General features: G+C 38.9%; 1 protein-coding gene across 1 annotated transcript in view; it reads right to left on the bottom strand.

Annotated features, from left to right (window-relative positions):
• Positions 1-8,181: 8,181 nt before the first annotated feature.
• Positions 8,182-14,867, bottom strand: part of PRKD1 (protein kinase D1) — a 65,716-nt gene continuing 59,030 nt past the window's right edge. The window contains exons 16-17 of the mRNA XM_009640077.2: positions 10,344-10,429; positions 8,182-8,961 (exon numbers count right to left, since the gene is read on the bottom strand). Coding sequence (XP_009638372.1) covers positions 8,743-8,961; positions 10,344-10,429 — 305 coding nt within the window. The 3' untranslated portion in view covers positions 8,182-8,742. The remainder of the gene's footprint in view (positions 8,962-10,343; positions 10,430-14,867) is intronic.

Genomic DNA, 14,867 nt, shown 5'->3' with positions numbered 1-14,867 from the left:
GAAAGGACTGTAACAGCAAAAGCCATCGCTCTACTGAGAGAAGTCCTATAGGATGCCAGCATTTTCAGTTCTCTCTAAGTATGGCTCCTTATTGAATATTACAGTTTAATAATAAAGTCTGCACTGGGTTGGAAATGAGTTGTTAATAAGTATCTACTACAAAAAAACCAAAAGTATGAAAAGATATTGGGCATGGTGTAAAATCACGCAGTGCCTTATTTCATAGTTATCATGCAAATCAGACAGCACAAGGTCTGGTTACTGGATGGCTCAGAAAATTGGCAACAGCCTGGCATTTTTGTCTTTGATCATTGGTTTGAGTTCAATCTAGGATGGTAACAGTTACCCACTTGGCTCAAAAGCGATAGCTTTGGTGGTTTCAGGCAAATGCACGATTGTCCGCATCATAAAATGATGACAGCTACTTGGCAAAGTGATTTGAAAAGGGAGGCTAAGGCTTTGTCTGAACAGTGAAGTTGTGCTACTTACGTGGATTTAGTTAAAGTGATATTATTGCCTGGATCTAGTCAGACTTGTATACCTATTTCTGTATGAGCAAGGATTTAGCCTCTATAGCTATGAGACATTTATGCTGATATAAATATGTCTACTTTAAAGGCTCTGATGATATAATTTTACTTGTAAAATGCCCCAGCTTAGCCAACAAAAGAGTACAAATATTGAGAGAGGATTAGAATAATAAATTAATAATTTTGTCACCCTTAAGGCTATGAATACATGAATAAGTCTCCGCAAAACAAATTAGACATGGAGTATGTGGACCATGATTTTAAATATCTGTAATAACAGTTATTAAGCATGAAAAATACTGCGGTATTTATGATACTAGTCCTGCATCCCCTGTTGCCTCTTTCCCCAGAGCTAAGGAGGTATTTATCTTCATAGGCTGTCTGCTATCACAGTGGAAGAGCTGGTAGGCAGCCTTCTTCCTTCTGTCCAAAAGCTGCCTGAACCTCCTTTCAAGGAAAAGCATCTAGCAGATCTGCAGTAAATCTGGAAACAGTGGAGGTCTGTGAGATGCAAAAGGAATGGGGTGGATGCAAGGGCTTGTGCAAAGGGCTCCGAGGCTTTTAAAGAAAGGGCTGGGAGTGTCCCCTGCCTCAGCCACAAGATGCTTCCAGAGACAGGCAAGGTCAGCTTTGGCTGGAAGGCTGGGAAACAAGAAGCAGAAGAAATGACAGTCCTAGTACAGTCACTGACACCTCTATTTTCTTGTTCAAAAGAGTAAATTATGTCATGCAACCATGCTCTTTTTCATATAGCACTGTGAAGGTTTTGGTAACACACTAGTCTATTTGTGTGTGCATTCTTTCTTACATTGAACTGCAAGACTGGTTTCTCGATATTCATTGAGAGGTGCTCCACATTTTGCATAGGGATAGGGGATGCACAGGTGCAGTTTAATCTGATGTCCTACGAAACTATATCCTACTTGGTCACAGTACTTTGTTAGCAACATGCTAAGAGATTTGTGCTGAACAAGGTTGGAAACCCATGGATCTGCTATAGCTAGCTAGTGCCTGTCATGGGAACCTCAAGATCTGTGCCTTTACTCAGCAACTAGCATGCTGACACTGTGACCTCCGAGGCAACTGTGGTTCTGGTTGCTGGAAGTCTGTATATTTACAAGTTCTTTAAATGTTTCACAGGAAGATTTCTTGGTAAATGGATTGTAATTCCCACTTCATACACATGGTATAGCCTTTGCCTACCACAGAACATCTCATCCAAGGGTGCATATTCTTTGGATGCATCCGAGTTGACCTGGAAAGGTGAGAGAACATCACCTAGTATGCCGGCCTTTTCTTGGCTTTGGGTTCCAGTTTACAGCTCTCTGCTCCCAAGTCATTCATTTACTTTCCTTGTCAGTTTGCCATCTACAAATGGAGTTAAATATAGAAACATAATGAGGGGCTGACTGAGAATATTGTACATTCCTGCATATTTTTGAATGTTGTATTTTGCAAGTGTCATTAATTCCATAAAAACCCTAAGATATAAGTCAAGATAACATCTGGCTGGGAAGGTACTTTTGTTTTGAGACTGCTTTTTTGAGGCTGAGGTTTTTTTAATGTGAGCTTGCTTGGAGCAAGCCAGTTCATGTATTTAAACCTATGTTACCCCAGCTGTGAAGCATGAACAGTGGTATTTGCCTACTTTCTCACAGACAAGTGACTAATAATCATAAATTTTTAGAAAAGGTAAAAGTATTGCACAACTCAATAGCTGCAAAAGGGGAACAGAATTCTGGATAACTAGCAGTTTTTCTTTGTGCCATTTTCCAGTTTCTAAATATGGATTAATCATCCTAATCCTACAACTTTCTCTGAACTTCCGGAAATGCTGTGACCTTGAAAACCAACAGTCTGTGAAATTTTTCCTTCATGTTTTATTGACTTCTGATAATGAGAAGGTGTATTTCAATATTAAATGTATAATACTTTCTGGTGATGCTTTGCTTGTTTAATAGGAACTCTTCCAACTTTCCATTAATGTATATGCATGTACATACATATGCATTTTTCAGGCAAGGGAGGCTGTTTTCAGGCCACAATGAATATGAAAAGGCCATTATCAGACTCAAAGCGATTAATCTTAAACTGGCCCATTTACTGGATGGAACTTTGATGTACAAAACTTGTCCTTAGGCCTAAGGTAAAGGCGAGTTCAGCCCAGGAACAGAAAAAGTGCTCCTTATTAAGAGCTCCTTATTTCCCTATAAAAGACTACAGTCATTATGCTTCTACTAGTTGGTCTCATTTTGCCTATTAGAGGTTTCCCAGACTGGGGCAGTGAGCCAAATGCCTACTCTAACTTTTCACCACTTTGTGCATGAATATTCCTGACTGTACATGCTTCTGAGCATAATTCTTTCTGACAGATAAAAGAATAAGGCCTGTGGATATACACATCTTACATGAGCATGGGTTTTTAACATCACCTTAATTATTGTTTTTATTAAGATTCCTATTCATAACACCTGTAGTGATCATCCATGGTGAGCGCATGTAGAGGCACAATGCCATGAGCAAAAGCGGCAGGGTTAGAAACCTCAGCTGTCCTTAATTACTCATTGAGGACCTTAAATCCTATTTCAGAAGAAATCAGGAAGCCTGAGACACCTAGAAATCCTCAAGGATTCAGGCTTGCAGGCTCGTAATTCACTTTTGAGAAATGCAATTAAGAACTCTGACACGTGGCTTCTGGCAGACCTGGCTAGAGTACCGCAGTACCCTCGCTCTCCCTCCTGCCCCTTTCCCAGAAGTCTCCCAGCAGCAGAGCTGGCAGAATCACGGCTCTAATTCACAAGCGGGCAAATTAACTTAAACATTAAGATGAAAATTGTGCTTAGATGCTTTTGAGTGTCAACTAGAAAAGTTGAAATGTTCTATTTTCGCTCTGTTACAAGGCCAGTAACAAACAGCTGGGGCCTGAGACAATAACATCTTAAACTGCTGCAGCTGTTTACTTGGTAAATGTGAGCCAGTTCCCTCAAGTCAATTTTTATTTTTTCTTAAGAATATGTCAGTATGCTTTCCACTTATTAAATTTAGTGACCTAACTGCTCAAAATTAACTCATGTTTCTGTATGCCTAAGTCAACAGAAGAACCAGAATGAACTACTTGCTTTTCAAAGGGCAGTTATTAGGACTTTCTGAAAAATCAGTCCCCATTAAGAGTGTAAGAGGTCGACACCAACAAGTCGCTATTCATTTTGGAAGTTATATCGGAAACTATTTAAGTTATAGCTGGCAAATGTATCATAAATTCATATTGGAAAATAGTTTGTGTGGATAGAAATACTTCAACAGAATCTGCCAATTTTTGTCAAACTTTGGCAGCACACACGTGCTTACAGATTTTGGTATTTGCCTTAAAGGCACGTTTTCATCGTGCCTGTTTTCTTTGTAGCTCCCCTGGTTGGCACCCTGCCTGGCAGACTTCTGCAGCGTGAGGCCTCAGGCCCTCCAGGCTCACAGCAGGGCTAGACGCCCTAGGGTGTAGGACTTTAGTGCTTGGATGTCCAAGCAAAACATTTCATTTCATGGGACCTTTCAAAATAGCAACTTCTCAGGCTGAAACTTAAGTAGTCTTTTCTTAAATTCTTATTTGTGAGCAGCTCATGTTTAAGTTTGTAGATGTGCATAGTAAGGCAGCCAAATAGTTTACACCTCTTATAATTTGTGCTCCCTGTTCTTCATCGAAGCAAAGCAAAGATTCAGTAAGAAGCACTGACAAAAATTAGCTCACCTAGTAGACCCTGATTTCAGCATTCACTTGCTCTAGTTGCTAGGAACAAGCTAAGCAAAAAGCAAGATGAAACGTTGTGTCCCATCCGGGTGTCAAATTTGTCACCACTGAAAAGTGCCTGACCTACCAAGACAGTTCCTCTGGTTTTCATTTGCTTTGGTTGAGCTTCTTCCCATCTGGCACACACACAGTGAACCCCAAGAATATAAGACCTTTGGTTCAGATGCCATAGGTCTGCACATAAGGTAGAAGATGGCCAGTACAGTATGTGGCTGGTTGCTTTTGTTGCTAGAATAAATGATAGTGTATCTTTCTGAAAAAAATTAGTATCTCCAGGAAAGTGGTAAGTTGAGTGAAGTTCGGAGTACTGAACAGCTAAGGGACAGGGTCTGGTTTGTATCTGCACAAAGCAGAGCTTTTCTGGGATGTCAATGCTTTTGTGGACCTATCTGAATAATAGTGCACCATAATCCATCATTACTCAACTCTGATCTTTCTCCCTATGTCTTATGGACTGAAGTAGTATATGGGAGTTAACCCACCTAGTGATTAATTCTTAAAATTTCCCTAGGAGTTTTCTTTTTTTTTCTTTCTCCCTGATTTCACAGGATGATAAGTATCTGTTTCAGTTATTCCAGTAAGGGTCTGGGTTTTTTTTTCAGCTTATTAGCATTTTCCATGTCACCTCTGTGACTTCATTGTCCAGGATAAATTCTGGTGTACAGAAGAGGTGTTGATTTATGCATTAACATAAAATAACTAACCTGGTTTGTTTAACCTCTCAAACAAAAAAAGACTGTTGTTGACACAAACCCCAAATAGTTATTGCCTTGTCATGAGGTCAGGATTTACATGTTTACAACCGCTGGAGAGGTGAGATTCTAGGAAGGCTTTTCAGTAGTGAGGTGTAGAGGGGAAAGAGGAGGGAGGAGGAAGAAAGGGGGAAGGCAGAATATGCAACTAGTTTTGAAGAGATCATGCTAAGCTGAGAACAAGGAGGTCTGATGTAGTGTCTGATGGACAATGGGAGACAAGGCCCACTGACAGGAATTCCCTTCCACCCTAGGATGCGAAGAGGTGGATGGATCATCACACATGAAGTGTAGAAGTGAAAATGGCGACTTAACGTAAATCTAGCTTCCAAGTCTGTGTTTGTTACTTCTCTGCACTCCACAGCTAAGCTTTGACACAGTAAACATGTCTACAGGTGTATGATTACGTGCACACATGTGCTTAGTATGCAGATGATATGCAGTAGTGCAGCAGAAAAGGAAAAACCATTAACAGATCCTCAGGTTGATATTTACGTGCAGCATAACCATTGCTGGGTTTGCTTCCACGATGCATGCGCGGGAACTGTTGGTCTAATGGAAAAATGTAAAAGCCATGGAAACATTACTACAGAGCAGCCTACCATTTCTTTTTCCTGAGTAAAATGAGCAAAGAAAAACCATGTAGGACAACACAATCACAGAATTTCTTCGCTACACTTTGATGCTGATGTATCTGGAAGAGCAAGTTTCCGTTTAGGCTTTGAGTTAGGAATCAGTGAATTCATCTGTCTGGCTCAACTGCAAGCAGTTCAAATTTCACACTGCAACATTTTTGAACGGCAGTGGGGAAAATTTTAATTTATTATATTGGCTAATGGAAGATTCTTTTTTGAAAAGCAATGAATATTTTCACAAGTTCCTTAAAGCAATGAAGCAAGCTTCAGTGCTAAAAAAAAAAAAAGGCATGGGGAGGGTAATGCGCCCCTGGTAATAAAACAGGAGTTCCTTTGAAATAGTGTTTAGTAACTAGTCAGAAAGTTTCTCAGAGCAGTCATTTATTTATACTTTTGTCTCTGCTCTGTTGGCAAAGAGTTTATCAAAAGTGCTGCATGAGATTAAATATGTTTATCAACATAGGTCTGTGCTTAGCAAACCCTTGTGCATGCTAAGCATTGTTATGGAGAAATCAGCAGATGATGGCCTTCCTTCATTGAAAGTGGCACTGGGTTTAGTTTTGTCACCCATTTTCTTAGAGATGCAGTTTCAAGCTGCAAACTGGTTTGCCTTCTCTTTTCATCTCCTGACTGGTGTCCATGCATGAGAACAGCGTGCCAGTACACTATTTGGTATTTTTGAGAATTTAACTGTGTTGTTGAAAATTACCTTTGCTCAAGGACTGGTGCACTAATTGTAAACAAATCCAAGCCACTAATAAAATCCTGACTCATCTAAATTGATCAATGTGAAAGCAGAGCTCGAAATCTCTGTTACTGGTTAACACAGAGGAGTGAGATGACAAAATCAAGGCACTTCTGTGAGGTCATGGCTCCTTATGAACAGTCATGATATCAGCATCTGAACAAAGTCTGTATGATTCTGGTAATTCTCCTCAATTTCCTTTTTCAAAAGTTAGTTAATTTGGCTTGACTCCTGGAGTTGTTAAAGAACAGAAAATAGTCTTTATATATCCATGAGTCCACCACTGCACTTTTAAGTGGACTTGCTTTTAAATATACACGTGTATACACTTCTACTGACAAAAATTTGATAACCAGCCTGAGTTTATTTTTATGTTTATTTTACAGCTAGTTTAAGATTAAGAATGAGGCTGAATGAAAAAGAAACAATGGCCAAATTTAGCTTATAGGAAAGTCCTAACTGAAAATACAGACGTTAAAGCATGGCAGAAAAGTCAACACATTCGAACTCTGCCCAACCAGAGCTGTTTCAGAACATGTTACAAGGCCAGTGTTATCAGAGAGTTTCCTTCAGGGTCCAGCTGAAGTGGAAAAGGATTTCTTTTTTGGCAGTGGGAGTAGAGGAAAAGAGGCGGGAAGGAGGAGTAGATTTATACGTAATTTTTTCACAATACTTTTTAATTTTCTGTAAAATGTATTTTTTTCTGTTTGAATAAAGGCGCCATTTCTTCCTTTCTTCTACAGTACACACTACCTGTCCAGTAGAGGTACAAAATAAGTAAAATTCTGCCGGCTTTGGTCATGTTATGTATCTGGCATAAACTTCCTGAAGACAAAGCTCTTCTTTGAGGAAAGAATGGATTGATCTGATGAAAAGCTCACGATTGCAACATAAAGCGAAGATTTGATCAGTAGAGGTTTATTGTACGCGGCTCTTATGATTGCACACTTCTGCCTCTCACCCATGTATCTCTTCTTTTTTAACCTCTCTCTTCAGTACCTGTACTTCAACTGCTTTTTCAGAGATAGCCTATGGCACAGCATAACTTTCCACTTGTCACTGAGTTACTCTCGCACGTGTTTTACCGTGCAGCCTGAACCTCTCTCTCAGTTAAAGCTAAATGGGTTAGTGTTGGAACACTAAGTAATTGCTAGAAGTGAAAATTAGTATCTTTAAAGTTTTCAGGGGCAGGAGGGATCCATATTACCTTGTCAGCTCAATGGAACTCAGTGGAAAAGCAGAAGCAGCACGTTTCTCTAAAAACTAAATTCCCATTCATTTCACTGATACAAAAATCAGTGTACTCAACTTCCCCGTTCCCCCAGTATGTTTCAAAACTGAACTTATGATATAAAATCAGTCCAAATAGGCTCTTACAAAGCGCGTTTTATAGGTACATGGGTTAGCTGGCAGCATTTTCCTACCTATCTCCATGTGGGCTTCTTAATGATGAACTGATTTACCTACTTCTGCTGCCATTTCAGGGATGTTTTAAACAGAAAGATTAATCAAATGAACCTATTTTAACAAGACTTTTATTGAAAACATACACAAAGTCAACAAGTTATTTAGCTTCTGAATGTACATATTAGAGAATATTCAGATTAGAGAAGAATATTTTAAGAAAAGGGGAAATACAACCGACATATGCTGCAGTTTACATTACTAAGACATTTAGGCTTGAGAGCAAGTTATAGTGTGTGTTTGTGTGTATCTATATCCACAAGCACACAAACACATACACAAGGGTTATCTGATTTGAAACTGTACAGTGCTACGCGATTTGTTATTTTTTGCTTTTTCTATTTTATTTGACACTAAATAAAGCTTTTATCCAAATGGTAGAAGTTGTTCACAGAACAGCAGTTATAATCTACTCTTCAAGAGTTTGCTTACAATTGCAATACTAACGATGCACAAAAACCCCCCAAGATCTTCATGGGAAAGTTCTCTCTTACCAAAATGAGGCTCAAGTAAGAAAAACACTAGTTTGCAAAGGCACCGTGGAGACAGGTTTTAATACATTAAATACAACATGAATCATTCACAATAACAAGTTTAGTGTTTCTGGGAACTTTTGTAAATACAACACAGTTGGTCACACAAAAACGTTTCTGTTGATTTGTCTTGGCAACTCAGATACATCAACAGTGTAACAGCATAACAGCTTTGTTCCCATCTGACAGAAAATAATGGCAGTTCTGCAAGGCAAACGTTAAACCTGACCGTATGTATTTATTAATTCCACAGTGTTTTGACAGATTATAGGGGATGCAACTTAAAGGATGCTGACACGCTCACTGAGGGCTTTCATTTCTGTTTCTTCTAGCTTGGTGTTTTCATTATGGTTAGCGCTTGGACTGATAAGGTGTGCTGGATACTGCAATCCGTGTTCTCCTGAATACTGTTCCCATCGGGAGTCATCACTTTCATGGGTGATGTAACGTTCTCCCATTTTACATTCAAGTTCTCTTAAATCTAACCAGGTTTGATAGTCCTGAAAAAACAACAGAATTAGTTTTAACATTCCTAAAATAAATTACATTCCCTTCTACCACTAATATGCAACATGCTGTTAACTCAGCAATCTAAAGGTCATGCATCCCTATTGCTCCAGAATGGAAAAATCTCAGAATAAATACATATGAAATCTGCCTATAGAGATAGGTTTCATTTCTAGAGGATTATCTGATAAATTAATTTTATTAAACTGTCATGAGTATAGTATGGACATGTTACAGGTTGCTTCACAGAATGTATCTATAGCCTACAGATTTCTATGGCATCTAAATGAGGCATGGGTGGTAAAGCAATTCCTCGCACCAATCGCAAGATGAATAAGGAAGAAGAAACATCTTTAAGTCACACATGTACATCCTAATGATCCATATCTGCTAGTCAAGGCAGTTCTCCATCTCAGGATAATAGTGCAGGATGTGAATTCAGCTTGGGCTAGAAAAGGTCTGCTTTTCCAAACTTAGGCAATTACTGGTGTGCTCGGAGACATATACATCCAAACATGAAGGTATTTTGGAACTCCATGTTGACAGTCAACAGTAAGGCTGGAAACTGTTTGGATAAAGATTCCTTTGGGATTGTGAACCAAGCATCTGATCTGTGCCATGCCTGAGCCATGATATCTTTCCTACATGCAAATGTGGGTCCCTTGGGAGATCCCATGAGCTGATGTCCCAGCCTGGCCTCGGCCCGTCCCCATCCCCATGGAGGTGCCTAATGCCCTGGCTTGGGGTTTTCCCCGGCCTGCCCTGCTCCCTGGCCGGGGGCGGTGGGGCAGGCCTTGGCTGCTCACTGCACTGATTCTGTTTTAGGTCTTTCAATGTGCAGTGACTTGGCTGCTGCCAGGATAAAAAATTAACATATGAGGAGCAGAAGACAGTGGCTGCTAGCATCTCAAAAATTCCTAATATTTCAGTTTCCAGCTGAAGATTTCAACTGAAGGCGGCTGATGTATTTTCCCGGAAAGCATACGACTTCACTAGTTCTGATGACTGTGAAGCGGCAGCCTGTTGATTAGTTTTAATAAGAAGTGAATTGGGGGGACTCCAGGCAATGAAAAAAATGTAAGTCAATAGCTATAAAGATTTTATACATATATATACACACAATGTTCTCAGTGGACAAACAAGATAAAATATTTTTGTAATGTCTTTTGAAAACATGAGGGAGTTCAGTATTGGAATCTAATACTTCAAAACTTAATTCGACTATATATGTAAGTTGGTGAAGGAGTATGAGGTTCTCAGGATCTGAAAACATCTTCAGATTTGCTTAGACTCTATTGTGCTTAAAGATGAAAACTTTTAATATACTTAGAGCCTAAATACAGAGGAAAAAAAAAAATGAAATTCATAGCAATACCTGTAACCACGGGTGGCTTAACGTTTTGTCCACACTGTAGCGCTTTCTCATTTTCACTTGCAACAAATTATTTATGAGATCAATAGCTGCAAAGAAATAATATTGGAAAACATCAGTTTATATGTATTTGTTTCAGCTAGGATACACAAACAGAGAGATAAACAGACATGGTAGTTGTAAAAAGAGGAAAGTTATCCCTCCTTACTCCAGCTTTTAATGAACTGCAGTCAGTATTGACGTCCCTGTTTTACTAAACTGTTGCCTGCCGGCTAGTGTATTGTCTAACTCTTGTGTCTTCATTTGCAGGCATGCAGCAAAGTCTGAAGATAATTCTCACTCAGTTCCTGCTCAAGTGAAAAAAAATCTCATGTAAATGAAGACTACAGTATTCTTCAGGTACCACAGTAAACACACATATACATATATATGTATCTATATCTCTAAGACTCTCAGTATCACTTTCGGATGACTGACAGCAGCACCTTCCCAGGCACTGTGTGGAGGAATGAGATTTTTAAGTCACTAAGTTTTGCAATACTACTCTTTTGAGCTGAGCACTGCTTCTACCTGCTAGTCAGTGGTCTGGTATTTCATAAAGGCGAGAGGGCTTCTTTACAAATTTCTTAATTTCTGTGGTTTTGAAGGAGTTGATGATTCACTGAAATTGCAGGCATGTGTGCTATGGTGCCTGAAGGGAAGAAGCCCATGAGCCAATGACCAGTGCATAGAACTGCACCGAGTGGCCCATTTGGAAAAATCTCCAGGATGAGATTGCTGAGCTTTCAATGCATCTAATAAAGCCATTAAAAAAACAACTAACCAAAGAAAGAAACAAAAAAAAGAGGGTATCATGAAAGGTTAAATTCTGTTCTAGGTGGTGCTAAATGTTCGGCATGTGTTCTGGGGGAAGCTTAGTGTTATGGAATAACTGAGAGACCGCAAGGAATTTTAATATCACTGCCACTTTCCCCTTTTCATCACAGTATCCCTTGGCTTGTGCAAAGTATGCTGGTTTACATCTTTATTTCTTTGGTGACAGAGAAAGATGGTCTTGAAAGTAACACAGAAACATGCTGTGATCATGAGCCTTACAAGTGCTGAAATTATACAGAGTTACTCAGCCTCCCCAAGCTACAATGGGATGAAGAAACCCTTTGCCCTTTCTTTTTTCCTTTGGGACAGTGACATACTACATGTAATAACATTTTTCTTTGTGTTCTTGGGGGAAATTGTCAATGGGCTGTTGAACAGATCAGAAAGGCATTGGTCTAAAAACAATCACAGGAGAAGGTACGCAAAGACGAAAGTGAAAAGGCAACTTCACGGGATGGTTAGGATTGTCAGTATCGAGCAATCATTTGTTCCCGAGAACAGTTTACGCAGATAGCCTGCTTGTTTCACAACTGGAATATCGCTGTCTCTGTAACATGTTTTGGGGTTTGTTTTTAGTTCTTTATCTAGGGTTCTTTTCACCAGGGAAGTTTTGAATATTGCTTGCCTCTTGGCAATAAGCAAGCACAAATGCAAACGTGACTATTATGAGGACTTCGGGCCCAAACTATCTGATACAATTCCCTTTAATACTCAAAGTTTTCAAATGTAGGTAAGAATGAGATCAAACATGAATTTCAACAGCAAACAGGATTTGCTATTTTTTACCAAGAAATCATGCAATCCAAGAAAACCCACTTCTCAAGTGTAAGAGTTCTGAGTATCAGAAGTCAAGATGCAGGCGATAAGCGCTGGCAGCAAAAGGACAGTGCTGTGTCAAAGAATGAGCGGTAAGATTCATGTTGACTTGATTTCAGAATTAAAAACAAAATTTATGGAATTAATAGCTTGATGATTATACTGCTTAAAACACTGGAAATAAGAATTTGGTTGGTATTAATATTTAGTTAGATGTACAACTCATATGTGATTCATGGGACCAAATCGGGCGAAATTAAATGTGCTGTCTAGGAAGATAAAGCAGTTTTGAGGAAAGGGGAGCAACTACACAGTACATTAAATTAAATTTTATGAATTTTCACTAGAGGCTGATTTATTTTTTTTTTAAATTGGGTTTTAAAGTAATCCTTGTCAGACATTTAAGGAGCTTTATAAAATTTGACAATATTCCTCTATAAAAATCAATAATTCAATAAAGGCAGAGTTAAGGAAGACCACCTATGGTCTGCACATCTTCTAGAGGAATCCCACAGGTAATCACCAAGGAAGCAACCTGCATGCAAGGTCTGCGAGGATTATGGCACTCCTCTTCCTAACACTTTTATGGGCTCCTGTTTACTTCCTGAGATTTAAGGATAGCGTAAGTAGCCAGCTGAGGGCTTATCAAGTTCCAGGAGCTGGAGACTTTCCTAAAGGAGATAAGCTAGCCAACTGCTCCAGTAGCATGAGTCCGGGTCATTTAGATAGGTGAGAATCCCCAACAGAAAGATTCAAATGCAGCTTTAAAAAGCTGTATGTCCCCTTGATTTTAGGAAAGATTGCTCTTTAGTTACATTTTACTGGAAAGAACCTCGAGAGTCAGGACGTTCATGTTTCTGAACTGCTCATGGCAGTTTATTAGCATGCTAAATAATTAATTTTAGGAAAGACACCGGAACAATTTTCACCCCAAGTATCAAATTAACACATGATAATGACAGTTTTCATAGGAATGACTGCTTTAACCACACATTAACACAGAAATTCATGAAATACCTGAAAACCCTATTATGAACCTACCATTCATTTAGTGCTACCATACGGACTTTAGCTTTTCACAGAAGTTATAAAAAAGAAATCATCTTAAGAATAGCAAGACAAGCAGTGCCAAATTAATAACAGATTTGTACTTGGTCCAGAATTTTTAGTGTACCCATAATATTAGCTACTCTTACAGCCATCACTTGTAAAAACTTAAGCTGCTGCCATTAATGCAGAACTTAGGACTTCCTAAGCCCTGGATTCTTCTGAATATAGCTCTGTTGATTAGTAGTATAATTTTTTCATACACATAAACCCCTTCCATATTGCTGGTCAATACAGCTTTGCTGACAAATGTTGTAGTATAAATGCAGTTATTTTGGCAAAAAAAAAATAATCTTCAGCTGGCAGAGCTTATTATTTTCAGGGACACGGATTCAAGAAATCCTTGGCAATTACAAGCTGCACCTCTACGAGAGGTTTTTTAATACTAATCTGTACTAGCAAACATGCGTAAGTAGAGCCAAGACCTTAGTTTAAACAGCTAGTTAAAAATTTACTGAGGTAGACAGCATCTTTGAGCTATAACATGCAGTTGACCTCCTTGCACTTAAAGCTCATTCATGTGACTTTCTCATTAATGTGTGAAACAGAGATTCTATTCACATTACGCTGAAACAAGTTTATATAAATACTGGCTTGAAGGCAGCTGTGGTATCCATTTCTGACTCAAAAGCATTGTAACATGCACACCATGATCAAATGTAATGCATGGAAGAAATTGCATTGTTTCTTCCCAAACTATTTAATAATATGAAGTAATGTGAAACACCTAATCAACAGTGTGCACATCACATAGCCCATCAGGCTTGTAATAACAGCTGTGCTGGTAACGGATGAAAACAAAATTACGAATACAGAGGTTTATAAAAATTCCATGACAGAACGAAACACAGCAAATAATCCAAAGCTTGACATAGCACATTTTAGGACCATGCAGTTCAAAAGAACAGCCACCACAGTGAAGACACACTAGGTAAAATACACAAATAGGCAGAGGGACAAAATCCTTCAGCTAAGTCAAAATAAATCTTTTGAGGCGATGCAAATTTGGTGGACTGGAACGTCAAAGTTGGAAATCAACAGTAATGCTGTTGAAAATAGCTCCATGTTCCACAGATGTGAAATTTAAAGCTATAAAACAGGAGAGAATTCTGCAAGTAGATTCCTCTGTATTAATATCTAGCAAAATTCCACAGTGAAGTCTGAATTAAGGTCAAATTGTCATACGGCAGTTTGGTGAATTTGGAAATGTAAGCTGGCTTGACAGTCATTGAAGACAGAACAGAAATAGCAGATTGGGTAATGGAATGTTGAATGCCCATGACAAAACCTGGTTCTATACAAGATACCCGAAGTTCACTGTAGAGAGGTAGTTCCTGTGGTAATGTCTTACAATTCTATTTAGACATACAAACACAAACTTAATTTTTGGGGAGTATTCTTTCAAAAGAGCTATTGGAAAAAGGTGGGAAAATGCAGGTGCTTAGTGGGGGTGTAAATCAGAATTCCCTATGGAGGAATCTACGAGGTTCTCTCTGTCTCTCTCCACCCACCCCACCCCCCACCCGATTAATCCAGATGTTATGACATCAGACAGACACATTGTAGAGAGAAAAGAATCATAGTCAATGACTAGACCACATCCCTGAGTGGCAGAGAAGACAGAACTGTTGAGAGACACTGAAAGACATTAGAGAGACAAAAATATTATCCTCAGATGGATTCTGCTTCCTTTCTTCGCTTGTGACTGTAGATTTTTATTTTAAAAAT

Source organism: Egretta garzetta, unplaced genomic scaffold, assembly GCF_000687185.1.
Source record: "Egretta garzetta isolate BGI_Z169 unplaced genomic scaffold, ASM68718v1 scaffold196, whole genome shotgun sequence".
Taxonomy (NCBI): domain Eukaryota; kingdom Metazoa; phylum Chordata; class Aves; order Pelecaniformes; family Ardeidae; genus Egretta; species Egretta garzetta.
This window is presented reverse-complemented; position numbering and strand designations above follow the sequence as displayed.